A 15,575-nucleotide genomic window follows, 5' to 3' on the forward strand; every position below is an offset into this window, starting at 1 on the left:
GCAGAATGGATCCGTTCTCGATACAATCAGCTAAGCCTAGTTGAGGAAAAGAGACTAGCAGCTATATGCCATGGCCAGCTATATCAGAGACGGATGAAGAGAGCGTTTGATCAAAAAGTGCGCCCTCGGGAGTATCGAGTCGGCGAATTGGTACTCAAAAGAATTTTTCCTCCCAACACAGATCACAGGGGCAAATGGACACCGAACTACGAGGGTCCGTACGTGGTTAAAAGAGTTTTCTCTGGCGGAGCTCTGATGCTAACAAACATGGATGGCTAAGACTTCCCATCCCCTGTCAACTCAGACGCAGTAAAAAAAATACTTCGCCTAAAATTGACCCACTGGACAAGTAAAAAGAATAGTCCAGGCAAAAAAGGGCATCTCGGCGAACCAAAAAAAAGAATGAAGAGGTTCGGGCAAAAATTAGGGATATAAAAATAAAAATGTACACCCGGTGAGTCGAAAACCCGAAAGGGCGGCTCAGGCAAAAAAGGGTATCCCGGTGGATTGAAAACCCAAAAGGGCGGTTCACGCAAAAGTTAGGGAATAAGCGAATGATTGCAACCTGAGTTCACCTGTGTTATATCACCGTTTCATTCAATCCGACAATCTTCGAAGGTTAAAGACCGTCTAATCATCCACTTCAAAAAGCAAGATGAGCAGAGCGTCTTGAGGACATACGAGCCATAGCAGAGTGGAAACCCAGTGGGACCCCGTTTCCGCATTGCCATTAGGATAGTTTTCTTCTGTTTAATTTATAGCGATCGCCTCTTTCCAGGGATCAGCTTCCTGATGCACTCGCCTATTCCGGGCACAAATTTTTCGACCAATAAAAGTCGAATGCTCAGTTAAAGAGCCTCATTATTTTTCATTTATCAGTTTGTTTGCAAAAGATGTCTGAATTCTTGATGAAACATATTGCATATGAACATAATAGTGGCTTTTGCAGATGATGTGCACAGGAAAACATTTAAAATTGCTTTGAATGTGCTTAATCCCGGACGGTGAATTCAAATCGAGTAATTCCCCGGGGCATACGCGTATTTTTTGGTTACAGGTCACAGGAACCGGATGCCAAGTCATGAATCCTCATCCCCAAGCGGTTGACAAAGTCTCTCCTCAGCAGAGCAGGTTCCCCAGTAGAGTTGATAGTATCCAGACTGTATATCCCCAACGGAGTTGACAGTGCCAGACTGTATCTTCCCAGCAACAACGGAATAGTTGCATACCCAACAGACAAGAGGGTGGTGTTCTCAATGTTCATCTCATCCCCCAGCAGATTATTTTTAACAGATTATTTTTAACAGATTTGTTTTAATCCCCAGCTTGAGGACGATTAGCAAGTTCATATCCCCAGCAAAGGTCGATTCCCGCGACATTTCCCAGGAAGTGCTTTCCTCACAGACTCTCCTCACAGAGCCTCGCCGAACAAAGTTCCCATAGTTGATACTCCCCCAGCAAGGTCAACTTTTCAAAAGGCCAATTTATTTTTGGTGGCTCATTGGTCCCGGCAGACGGATCATTCCCCACAGAGCATTCAAGGATTGATACAGCGATCCGTTCCCTACCAGAGTTTGCTTCCCCAAGCAGATTTCTTTTTACACCATGCATAACATTTGCATTCGCATGCATATCATATCAAGCATACGCATAAGCTGATAAACAGGTTCTTCAAAGCAGACCGAAGAATTGCTGTACAACCAAAGTCATGAGATCCAGCCAGAGGATCAAGTGTGTGTGATCCAGCCTGAGGGTCATTTCGAAGATTCAGCCTGAGAATCATTTTCCAACGATCCAGCCTGAGGGTCATTTCGAAGATTCAGCCTGAGAATCGTGTTCTAGTGATCCAGCCTGAGGGTCATTTTGAGGATTCAGCCTGAGAATCGTGTTCCAGTGATCCAACCTGAGGCTCATTTTGAAGATCCAGCCTGAGGGTCATTTCGAAGATTCAGCCTGAGAATCGTTTTCCAATGAGCCAGCCTAAGGTTCAATTTGAAGATTCAGCCAGAGAGTCGACTACGAGCGTTATCTCCCCAGCAAGCCATTTAGAGGAATAGATTGACAGCTCAACAGAAGATCAGCCTACAAGAGGATCCAGCCCGCGGATCGCAATTTAAAAATAAATTTTAATCGAAGAGTCGTTACAACATGTTCTAGCCTGAAGAATATGTACGAAGCCCAAAAGCGGGATATTCTCGAAGCTGCATATCTAACATGAAGATTGTAGATTCCAAAAGAGGGTCAACCAGCGCATGCCTCAGATGCGAGATCCTGATCTAGCCAGAAGATCGTAGTCAGGTCTAGCCCGAAGACCGAGAACAGATTTAGCCAGAGAATCAAAGCGAAATAGATCTAGCCAGAAGATCGAAGAAGATCTAGCCATAAGATCGAAGTAGATCTAGCAAGAATATCGAAGTAAGGTCTAGCCCGAAGACCGAAAATAGATTCAGCCAGAGAATCGAAACAATTCAGGTCTAGCCCGAAGACCAAATATAGATCAGCCAGAGAATCAAAGAGAATAGATTCAGCCAGAGAATCGATCCCCAGTGAAGTCGCCCGAGGATCAAAATCGTATCCATCCCGAGGATCGAAATTAATATCCAACCAGAGGACTAAGTTGAGTATAGATTCAGCCAGAGGATCGAAACTCCAGATTAAGTCAGAAGACTGACTCAGATTCAGCCAGAGGATCGGAAAAAAATAAACAGCGCGGTGTATTTCAACATTTTTTTGTGGTGTTCTCAGAGCGCAAATTTTCGGTTTGTCTTTGGTATTCAATCACAGCTCACCCTGTTTGTCTGATAAGCTGTTCGCTTTCATCCGGCTCGGGTGGACTGATGATTGAATAGGGGCAGCTGTAACACCCCAAAATTTGCCCTCCTTATTCATGCATTCATTTTTTAGGTCATTTAGCATGTCACATTGCATTTCATCATGTCAATCAGGATCAAATCCAAGAAGCTTGAATGTCACCCAAAGCACTAATCCTGAAGGAGCAAAAAGCAGAGCCTGAGCTGTCATGCTCGCTAAGCGAGCAGAACGGTTCACCCAGCGAAGAGACCTGTCATGCTCGCTAGGCGAGCAAATCCTTCGCTACGCGAAGCGCGCGTATTTCAGAAAGTAACAGACAGTAAAACAGACTTGGACCTCTCTCAAAAGTCCACAAAGCCACCAAATTAGTCTATAAATACCAGAGTTTCAGTTGAAACAAGACCCTGAACAAAAAACACTGAAGAACCCTGGACAGAAACAGGGAGAAAAAGAGAGAGAAAAAGGAGACCTACGAGCTAATCTGCAGCAACCTCCAGGCAGCTCTGAAAAGTTCATTCTGACTCACACACTTTTCTCATGCAAACCCTAACATTGCCTTGCATACCCAGCCGTGCCCTTCGATTTCAATCGATCTCTCCGATCAGGTTTTCCCTTATTCCCATTACCTTTATGCTCTCAAATTTGAATGCTCTAAATGTATGAGGTATGATGGATGAATTTCATTAGGTTTTTGCCCACGGGTTTAGATATGTATGAATGTATAAACAATTCCTTGAATGCTTAACCGTTTAATTTCTGAAGTGTATGCCACAGGGTTTGAGGTTTCTGAAATCACACTGTTATCCATGAAAAATCCAGAACCCGCAGGCGTTCGCTAGCCGCTTCGCTAGGCGAGCCTGCAGTGAAGCTTCGCCAAGCCTTCGCTAGGCGAGACAGTAGCGATCGCGACAACAACATTTGTTTTTTTCTGTTTGCTCCAACCTGATTTATGTTTGCCATGGCATGTTTTTTCTGATCCCTACCTTGTTTTACTAACCTTTTCGTTGAGTTTTTGTGAGGGCTCACATGACTCTTGCAGGGATAGTTTGTTTAGTGTTCCACTTTATTTGTGGGATACCATTTGGGAGATCCATTCCGATTACCTGTACTGACTTGTCGCCTTGTTGGCACGTTTACTTTATGCATGTTTGTTTTGTAGGGTGTGATCGTATCCCCATAGGTAGCGCGGTTCCTTCGTCTAAGACTGCCTTTTTGCCCTTGAGCATCCCTAACCCCAACAACTCATTGATTTTTCTTCTCCTATGAACACGTTAACTCCTTCTACTACAGGCGAGTAAGTCTCCAAAGGTCGAGCATCCGGTAGATTGCGTAGTAACGTCGTTCACCCTAAAACCCAACCCTTACCCCGTAGTTAGCCAAACTACGACTTGCTCTGATTCTCATTCCAGATGAGATACGTAGGCATAAGACGCGATGTCTTAGCGAGCACACATCCCCCTTAACCCCTAGGTAGCCGAGCCACGAAGACTCTGATTCTCATATTCAGATGAGATACGTATGCAGTGGATGCGACATCCGTGCGAGTCATTTTCTTTTAACCCCTCTTTTAGTAACTAGTACATTAGATAAACCCACACCCTTTAGACAAGAACTACAAGAGTGGATCCCGTAGAGTACTACGGATGCGTAGGGGTGCTAATACCTTCCCTTTGCATAATCGACTCCCGAACCCGAGATTTGGTTACGAGACCATGTCTTGTCCTTTCCTTTTTCCAGGTTTACTTCGAGCGTTTCCTCCCCCCCCCCCTTTGGGATAAATAACGCACGGTGGCGACTCTTCTGTCTTTCTTCGCCGATTGTTTCTTTTTTTTCGCAGGTAGGTTGCGACAGATTTGTCAGATCACATGACATTTTCGTGTCTTTGGTAGCATTGATGTCTTGCTAGATACCGCTCACTATTTATTATGTTAAATACATGATTTAATATAATTGCTAATGTCGCGAAACCTACAGGGTCACACACAAAGGACAGATTGATGAGAGATAGAGTAACTAAGGAACAACGTAAGGTACGGTGCACTTAAGTGAATTGTAGAACATCGTAAGGTAAGGTGTACTTAAGTAGAATACGAATTATGGTAAGGTGTCACACGCTTAAGTGATTTTGGCATATCATAAGATATGGGCCACATACACTTAAGTGGGCTTTTTAGCTTGCAGCCCATACAAGTGGTTCTATAAATAGAACCCTTATGCAAAAGCATTTGTGCAATTGTAATTTCGTTTCTCTCTCTCTCTCTCTCTCTCTCTCTCTCACTCACTCACTCAAAGCCTTCATTCGTAACAGCTAGCAATGGGATTGAAGGAATCCGTTCGTGTGGACTGAGTAAAGGCGTTGTCACCATTCAACGTTCGTGATCGCTCCGTTGATCTTCATCAAAGGTTTGAATCGCCACAAGAGGTAACGATTCTATCACTGATCATGCCTATTCGTAAGGATCACTAAAGGAGAAATTTTTAAATTCTGATGTGTTTTGGATCGCTCTTCTCCATCATTATGATGCTGGAGCATTGTGAGATGCATTTTGGTCTTCTCTGTACGATTATTGCCTTCTCCAATATTCAGCAACTTACTGTTGTCATCTTCAGCCTTACATGTTGATTGTTAGGGTATCCACACAAAACAATTATCTTTAGATTTAGAACCCTTCATCAATATTTCATGATTTATGTTGGAGAGAATACATTTTTCGTGTAGAAGCTCATATTCATACCTTGATCACAAAATTGGCTAATGTTGATCAAGTTAGCATTCAACCCTTCTACCAATAGAACATTTAAAAAAAAATGGAACTATGGCTTGATTAGTTTGCATACCCCCGTGTTTCTTCTTCTTGCTTCATCACCAAAAGTTATATACCTACCAAAGTAGTTTTTTAATTATTTAATATAGCTCTTTTCACCAGTCATTTGTTGTGAACATCCACTATTAAAATACCACTCCTTTCTAGAGGAATCCCTAAGAGAAATATGAACCAGGAGACACTTTACATAATCCTCTGGTTTACATGCTTTCTTAGCTTGTGTCTTCTTAGCTTTTCATTTGTTGAGTCTTGGTTGACTATATGATTAAGTTTTACCATACAATTTATAGAAAAAATGTCTTATATGACCATATTTACCATAATGGTGACATCTCCTCGTAGAGTTCTTGTAACCTCTTTGTTGAGGATACACATGTTGAGCACGATGTGGAGACATGTGGTCCACTATCTAAACTCAGTATTCTTCTTAGGATAGACCTTGGCCTTTTTGTTCATGGAGTTATAGTCAAACCCTACAGCCTTCAAATTTTCTTCCAAGGCACCATATAACATATCTGACCTATTGTTCTTTATAAGTTCAGATCATAATATATCTTTAGAAATTTTATTCATAAGGTGATTTCCTCTTCAAGACCTATGATGGTTAAGACAATATTCTCTTTTTCCTTCTAAAGCATGTTGATGGTTTCTTTATGCTTTTCCATTGTTGAACAACCTTCCTCCCACTTGGAGTACAAGAGTCTAAGTGTTGCATCCAGATCCTTTTTTGTCATGTATTCATTACTAGAGTCTTCTTTAGACTCATACTTTCCAGTGAAAGCCATAACCTTGTTGGAAGTTTCACGAAGTCTGATGTTGAAATCAGATATAGATTCATCTTCCATCATTCTTAGCTTCTAAAACTCAGTTGTGAGAAGTTCCAGCCTAAACATACACACTTTATATGTGCCTTCATGAGCAGACTTAAGGATCTCCCAAGCTTCCATAGCTCTAATACAACTATTGATGAGTCTGAACATATTTTTGTCGACACCATTAAATATAGCATTCCATTCTTTATCATTTGCAAGCACTTCATCATCATCATCATTGGACCAATAGGCTTCAGGCGTCAAACTTGTTGTACAATCTTGAGCAATAACCACATGATGTTTCTAACCTTTAATCGCATCCTTCCAAGTTTTATTATCTATGGATTTGGGAAAAGGACCCATTTTGGTTTCCCAAAATTCATAATTTCTCCCATCCAAAATAGGTGGCTTGTTAACTGAACCTCCATCCTTAGTGTTTTCCATGTGAACCAAAAATATCTTCCCTGGAGCTCACCTAAACAGAACACGGTGCATGCTCTGATGCCAATTGAAAATTATGTTCCTCAGGGGACAGATGTTGGACCAGATGTTGAGACAACTTGTCTAAATTCTAAAACTAGTTTAAGAACAGTTTAACAACAATAATAAACAATGCAGACAGTTGTAAAATAACATAAGAGATTGGTAACCCAGTTTGGTGAAACCACATCTACATCAAGGGAGCACTCTTCCCAAGAAAGGAAATCCACTACTTCGAATTAGAATAATTAGTCTTATAAGAACCCAAACCCCTATGAAGTTTCATGCCTCTCTCTAATTAGTCTTATAAGAACCCCAACCCCTATGAAGTTCCATGCCTCTCCCTATTTATGACTTTCTATTTAGGTCCCCCTCTAAATATGATAACCTCTCTCACTTTCTCTATATCACTAACCCCTAGTGATCAACTTCAATAAAAACTTTATTGACTGTTGAATTTACTACTCAATTAAGATAAACCAATAACTATGCCAAGTTACTAAAACATATAATGGTGTACAATAATAGATTCAACACTAATCCTTATGAGGGTATTAGAATGGAATACAAGAAACAAAATACTCACAAACCCTAGGCACTAAGAACTCAATCTTGTGCCGAAAACTCTTAACAAAACATGAAAGTTGTGTCTCCTTAAATAACAATGTCTTAAGGGTTTTTTCTCCTTGGATAAATATTTGATTACGTCCAGAATTAGTGAAGATATTTTTGATATTTGTTGCTCCAAATCAACTCCAAAAAATAAGATTTGATTTGATTTGAATACAAATTTAAATCTCCTTGATTTAAATTTAAACTAATTAAATAATCAAATAAATCTAATTATTAAAAGATAACAACAATATTTGGTACACACATCATCAAAAATGTATTCCATGTGTAATACCCCAAAATTTACCCTTCATTTTTTCCTGGAAACATGGGATTATGCCTTACACTTCATTTGCATCATACTAGGTCATACTCATTACATACTGCATTAGTGACATGGAAATCAGGTCTTGATGGATCACTCCTTAACAGAAGGAGCCCACACAGAGCAAGATTAAGAATCGGACTTCATTCTCTAAGTATACAAGTCTCAAGGGTCTCAGGGGGCTCTAGATATCTTATTATGGTCCTTAGTTCATCAGTGAAGGATTCAGAGCTATCAGAGTGCTCATCTGGATTTAATCAGAAATTAGGGTTTCATGGCTACCTGCAACAGGAAATGTTTGGTTTAAAGTAGAGGGGCTCATCCATGTCATGATTAGAGAGGCATCTTGGCCTAGGAAGACTCACAATTATCTCAGAAAGATCCATTGGCAATCAGTGCAATCAGTTCTTGATAAATTTTGCCCTAAACTAGGGTTTGGTATAAAATCAGTTATATCTGATTCCTTGGGTGAAACTCTTTTCCATGGCCCTCCATATGTCCACAAGGGTATACATACAAAAAATCAGCTCTTTATTTGAGCCAGAAGTACTTCAATTTATCAATGGAATCGGGAATCAGACAGTTTGGGAAAAGTCAACTGCGGGGCCAGAAAAGTCAACTCCTGACTCTTTGAGAGTGGAATCTCAAAATTCATGCCTAAGGGAGCCTACATGTGAAATTTGATCAAGGTTGGATCATGGATTCATCATTTAATCAGGAATTGGAAAAGTTCCTAAATTTGGAAATGATTGACTTTCCATTTAGGGCAAGTTCTCATGATTGTTGCACTCACTTTAAGCCCATTTTCCATCAGGATAAAAGCTCCATTTGAACATTTCTCCAACATGAAAGTTGTTCCTCTTGTTCCAAACTTTCTATAGATATAAAGTTTGCTCCATTTAGATCAAAATTGAGAAAGTTATGCTTAGTCAAAGTGAGACATATTTTTAGAACACTTAGAAAAATTTCTAAGTCCAAAAATCTTCAAAGTTTGTCAAGACTTCTTGGCCAGTTTACTTGCACTTCAAGGCATCATTTGAAAATGTTTTCTTCACAACAATTATACCTTGCCATATCCTCTTTCACCTCATTTTGGAATCATCTCATTTGGATCCATGGTTTGAGAGATACATTCACCTAAAGTGGGCATCATGACTTGAATTTCTAGGCAGCATGTTAGGCCAAACTGGCCCAACCAGTTTTGCATGGTGAGACCTGTTCTTGAGGGCCATTTTTCACCTTCTTCCATTCATCATTTCCACTCATGCTCAACATGAAAGATGCTATGCTCCATGAGGTCTTGCTACTGTTTGCATTATTTCATCATTTGGTGACTAGATCATCAAGTTACATGGCCTCAAAGTCACCACCTTGGAATGGATTTCTTGCTTGCCAAGCCACGCTGCAAACCAGCCCATGTTTTGTCACCTCATTTTGGGCCTTGCAGCAATATGTCCATTCATTTAAACTTTGCCAAAATAACACAATCTCACATGCCCTCACCAAATACACCTTACTTTGCATTTTTATTCTTATGGACAAATCATGGATTTCTAAGCCCATCAAACATTTGACCTACATATTTAAAAGCTGCAAACCCTAAACCTAGGAGGAGGGGGTGAATTTTCGTGGCAAGCAAGGCAAAAGCTGCATCACATAGCAGACCTTATTTTTCTCCTCAAGCCCTCTAAGTGAAGCACCAAGGCAACCTCATATTCTTCCATATCTCTCCATAATCAAAGGGTATTGGATCAAGCCTCCATTAGGTACCCTCTATCACTCATCTTCCATGGCCATGTATGGTATACCTATGCTTATTATTCTTCACCATGCTATGTTTATTATTATTTACCATGCTCATCATCATGCTCATCTATGATCATCACTGTGTGTCATGCCAATCATATGCATGTGTTCTTCATGTTATGGATTCATGCTGTTATTTTATACCTTTGCCCGTGTCCATGTTGACCTCTTGTGGTCAACTTTTCTCCATGATTAAGCCACCATTTTACTCAAACAAGGATACCATGATAATTTACACATTTTGTACTTGAATTTTGGTTTTTATTTCGTGGCATTTGGTGCACTATAGCACTTGCATTCTTGAGTGGAAAATTGAAAAAAATCACTGCGTTTTCACGCGTTTCTGCATGCATGGCTAGGGTTTATGTTGTAGTGGAGAAGATGAATACGTGGCGCCTTGATAGCCATTAGATCTGAGGCGCATGTTTTAATCGTGGTCGCCCATTGCTTTTTTGTCCAGTAGTGTTTTAAGTGAAGTTGCCCAATTAATGCAATGTCACATGATTTTTTAAATTAAAATGTTATTTAATTTTAGTGTCACGCCCTGAAAATTTGGCTGGATCTTGGGCCCTTCGCATCTGCTATCCACACCTCCTTTTCCAGGCCCACTAGCACTAGTCCATTCCCATTTTTATTTTCTTTTTTAATTCCAATTCATTTTCTGTTTTTTCTTTTAATTATTTTAAAATATTTAATTCATTCATAAAATCCCAAAAAAAAAAATATTTTCCACATACTTGATGTCTTATTTAATTTTATTTAATTTTTATTTTCGTATTTATTTAATATTGGTATTTTATTTAATTATTTATTCCAAGTGGTCCATTTTAGCATACATTTTACTCTTGATTTTATTTTCATGACTTAGAATTATTTTTCGCTTTTGATTTTTGGGATGAAGGTTGACCACTGTCCCATGGTCAACCTGACCTTTTCTTGGAATTTTATTTCCCATTTTTTATTTATATTGGATTTACTTTTGACCTAGTTTGGTTGGTTGACTTTTAATTTGACTTCTGTTTTATTTTAATTAATTTAGGCACTAATTTTCATTATTTTTAAAATCTTTTTGGGGGATGATGATGTCCTGACTCCACCTTACTTAGTTTGCTATTTATTTCTTGATTAATTTGCTATTTATTTCATATTTTTTAAGTTGACTTGACTTTTCAGTTGACGTTTCTATGATTAATGTTTGACTTAGGGATTGCTTATGGCAATTGAAGAGATCTTTTGATCCTCCCTTGTTCATCTCATATGCCATGTATTAAAGGCCTTTTCTCTTGATTTTATTTAGTCCTCACCTCATTTCCTGATTAAATTATTCAGTGATCCTTTGTGTGTATAGTTTCATCTGTCTGATTCATCTATCATCTTTTATACTTGTTTCTTTCATCCATGCTTAATATTGTTTGATTGTTTAACATGTTCATACTCCCATGCATTGTTTAATACTTCATTCTTTGATTCTTTGATTTGATTATATAGTTATTTACTTATCCGATCTGATTGATAACTGTTGCCTACTTGTATGATGTATGAGGCATATATTCTTATTGTTTGATTACCATGAACAATCCCCATTCATAAAAAATGTACCCCTCTCCCATGAAGTGTATAATGTTTATTCTTTCATTCTTTATTCATCTGTTAATACAAGAATTAAAATGAACATTTGATAATCATTTCAAAACAAGATCAAAAGCTCGATCCAACGTTGAGTAATCATTTTCAAAACTTAACAGAACCAGCATGTGTGTAACACCCCGAATTAAATAAGAGGATTATTTAATTAAGTTAATAATATATTTAATAATTTAATTACATAAATTGAATTATTGGATTATTATTATTATTATTATTATTATTATTATTTGGAATAATAATTAGTGGAAAATATATAAGTTGGAATAAGAGAAAAAGGGTCATTCATTTTTGGTAAAGAGTTTTCACGTGAAACAGAGAAACGGCTGAAAGGTGAAAAGTGGAGAAAGAGCAGAGGTTGAAGAACGGAAAAGCTTGAAGCTTAGAGATTGCCGGATTATCTCAGGTAAGGGGGGTTTATCGTCGCTTAATGGGTATTATAGATTAACATGTCATGGGTAGTGAGAAACCGTTGAATTGACCCTAATTGGGATGTTGAATGCTGAAATATTATGATGAATAAGTTGTATTAAAGCTGTAATTGAGTCCGTAATTGTGTGAGTCGTGTTCCCCCGAACGTATAGCTTTTTACGGAAATTGAATCGGAGGTCCGGAAGTCCTCCAACGGCAGAAAATGCGGAAACTCTGCATTCTGCCTTGTGTTAGCGCAGGAACTGCTGTTTTGTCTGCGTTAACCGGTTAACCCAGGGCGTTAACCGGTTAACACTGTTATATTTTGTGAAAATGTGCTGTTTCGCCTGCGTTAACCGGTTAACCCAGGGCGTTAACCGGTTAACACTGTTGCGTTTTGCCAGAAAATGTATTTTGTCCTGCGTTAACCGGTTAACCCAGGGCGTTAATCGGTTAACACTGTTGGAAATTAGCAAAATTGGTATTTTAATGTTGTGAACATAATTGGCGATTGGCCTATTTTAGTTGATTGTGAGGAATAATTTTGTTGGGTTTATGTTATGAAATGTTGATCCAAATATGTTGATCAGTTGTGTTAAAGTTGTTGAAAATACTGAGTTGGAGGCTTGATGAGCCAAAGTTGATTATAAGTTGATTTTTGTTGAAAACGTTGTTGTGTTGATATTATTATTATGTTGTTGACAGTTTAAAGTCATGTATGCCATGTACATTCATATGCATTAACTCGGAGCTTTGCTCACACCACGTTGGCCTGGATTGGCAAAATTTTAAGTTGAAAGTTGAAGGCTTATGCCTTGATGCCCACTAAAATGGCAATGATTTTAAGTTGGGAGTTTTACTCCGAATGGTACCACATGCATGACGAGTCGAGTCTCATTAGAGTTGCATTCTGTTGGGTTGTTGTATGTGTATCAGTGGAATTGATCTTGAGTATGTATATGAGTTGTGCTGATATTGGGTGATTAACGAGTTAAATTACTTAACATAACATGATAATTTATAATGTTTGTTACATCGATTGAGGAACTCACCCTTACAATTATTTTTCAGGTAACGAGCAATGAGTTGAGTAGAAGCTAGTGCTTGGAGTCTAGTGTAGTCACCGTAGTGGGTCATGCTCTGATAGATGTAACATCGGGACGGGATGTTTTAATTGTTTATTGTCGGTTGTTGAACCATTTTTCATGTAATACGTTATATGTTTGTGGAATGGTTGAGTTGATTTATATCCGCTGCGAATTGTGCAAAAATGTTATTTTGATTAAATAATGAGCATGACAGTTATTATGTTGTTAAGTGTTGTGTGACACCCTTGGTGCATAATTACTCTGATATTTGTTGTTGTTATTTTAATTAAATATTTGGGGTATTTTAGAAGGGTGTTACATTAGTGGTATCAGAGCAGGTCGGTCTGTCCGGCCAGTTGTCGTGTCGTTACTGTCTAACAATTATGTATTGTTACCAATCTAACTTTAAGTTGTGTTGTATTGATAAGTTGAAATGGCTGGAAGGAATGACGCTGCAATGGCTGCCGCGATGCAAGCAATGGCACAAGCGGTGCAGAACTTGCCAAATGCTGGTGGGGATGCTGGATCACGTAGCTTGGCGACTTTTCAAAGAGAGAATCCGCCGGTGTTTAAAGGGAAGCATGATCCAGATGCAGCCTTGGGATGGTTGAAAGAGATTGAGAGAATCTTCCGTGTTATGGATTGCACTCCAGCTCAGAAGGTTCGGTATGGTACTCATATGCTAGCAGTCGAAGCTGATGACTGGTGGCTAGAGACTCACGAGAGGCTGACCGTGGCGGGTGAAGACATTACTTGGGATGTATTCCGTAGGGAATTTCTGAGAAAGTATTATCCGGAAGATGTCCGTGGTAAGAAGGAAATCGAGTTCCTTGAGCTGAAGCAAGGAAACATGTCTGTCACCGATTATGCTGCGAAATTTGTGGAGCTGTCCAAATTTTATCCTCATTACACTGGTGCTGGTGCTGAATTTTCAAAGTGCATCAAGTTTGAGAACGGATTGCGCTCTGAAATTAAGAAGGCTGTTGGGTATCAGAAGATACGCATTTTTACTGATCTGGTTGATAGCTGCAGGATATTTGAAGAGGACAATAATGCTCATTACAAGGTTGTCAGTGACCGCAAGGGAAAGCAGCATCAAAACCGTGGCAAGCCGTATGATGCTCCAGTGGGAAAAGGGAAACAAGGAGCTGCTCCGGCTCAGAGGACTAGTAGGGGAGGTGCTCCTACTGGTATAGTTTGCTTCAAATGTGGTCAGGCTGGTCATAAGAGTAATGTATGCACTGCTGAAGTAAAGAGATGTTTTCGTTGTGGCAAGACTGGTCATGCAATGGCTGATTGCAAGCACAAGGAAATGATTTGTTTTAATTGTGGCGAAGAAGGGCATATTGGAAGTCAGTGTCAGAAGCCAAAGAAATCTCAGACTGGGAGGGTGTTCGCATTGACCGGAACTCAAACCTCCTGTGAGGACAGACTTATCCGAGGTACATGTTTCATATATGGTACTCCTTTAATTACTATTATTGATACCGGTGCTACCCACTGTTTTATTTCTGCTAACTGTGCTCGAAGACTGGGTTTGAAATTGTCCGCTTTGGATGGTGAATTGATTGTTGAGACCCCAGCTAAGGGATCAGTAACTACTTCTTTGGTATGTTTAAAATGTCCTTTGTCGATCTTCGATAAAGATTTCTATGTTGATTTAGTATGTTTGCAGTTGGATGGGATGGATGTAATTCTTGGTATGAACTGGTTAGAGTATAATTATGTTCATATAAACTGTCATCATAAGTTGGTGAGGTTTTCCACTCCTGAAGAGGAAGGAGTTGACTTATTACCTTTCAGAGAATTGCGAAAATTGATGAAAGAGGGAGCTCCGATGTTTTCTTTGATGGCGACGTTGTCGGTTGAGAGTAAAGCTAAGATTGAGGAACTGTTAGTGGTGAAAGAATTCCCTGAAGTTTTTCCTGATGAAATTCCTAGTGTGCCGCCAGAGAGGGAAGTTGAATTTACTATTGATCTGATACCTGGTACTAGGCCTGTTTCGATGGCACCGTATAGAATGTCGGCATTTGAATTGTATGAATTAAAGAAGCAATTGGAAGACTTACTTGAGAAGAAGTTTATAAGACCAAGTGTGTCGCCGTGGGGAGCTCCAGTGTTGCTAGTAAAGAAGAAAGATGGTAGTATGAGGCTTTGTATTGATTATAGACAATTGAATAAAGTAACGATCAAGAATAAGTATCCACTACCGAGAATAGATGATTTGATGGATCAATTAGTGGGTGCTTGTGTGTTCAGTAAAATTGATTTGAGATCGGGCTATCATCAGATCAAAGTGAAAGATGAAGACATCCAGAAGACAGCGTTCAGAACTCGGTATGGACATTATGAGTATTCTGTGATGCCTTTCGGTGTGACTAATGCGCCGGGAGTATTTATGGAATACATGAATCGTATTTTCCATACTTATCTGGATCATTTTGTGGTAGTATTTATTGATGATATTTTGATTTACTCTAAGTCCGAAGGAGAGCACCAGGAACATTTGAGATTAGTATTGGAGGTTTTGAAAGATAAGAAATTGTATGCGAAGTTGTCCAAGTGTGATTTTTGGTTAAGAGAAGTCAGTTTTCTCGGCCATGTAATTTCAGGAAAAGGTATTGCTGTAGATCCTTCCAAGGTAGAAGCTGTATTGCAATGGGAAACTCCTAAGTCGGTTACCGAGATTAGAAGCTTTTTGGGATTAGCTGGATATTATAGAAGATTTATTGAAGGATTTTCTAAGTTAGCACTTCCGTTG

General features: G+C 39.2%; 1 protein-coding gene across 1 annotated transcript; it reads left to right on the top strand.

Annotated features, from left to right (window-relative positions):
- Positions 1 to 13,319: 13,319 nt before the first annotated feature.
- LOC127127333 (uncharacterized) lies at positions 13,320 to 14,993 on the top strand (the record flags this gene model as incomplete). Its single annotated transcript, XM_051056489.1, has 3 exons — positions 13,320 to 14,193; positions 14,257 to 14,822; positions 14,946 to 14,993. Coding segments are annotated over 3 exons (1,488 nt in total), but the record flags the coding sequence as incomplete, so codon positions are not given.
- Positions 14,994 to 15,575: the final 582 nt, after the last annotated feature.

Source organism: Lathyrus oleraceus, chromosome 3 (genome assembly GCF_024323335.1).
Source record: "Lathyrus oleraceus cultivar Zhongwan6 chromosome 3, CAAS_Psat_ZW6_1.0, whole genome shotgun sequence".
NCBI lineage: Eukaryota > Viridiplantae > Streptophyta > Magnoliopsida > Fabales > Fabaceae > Lathyrus > Lathyrus oleraceus.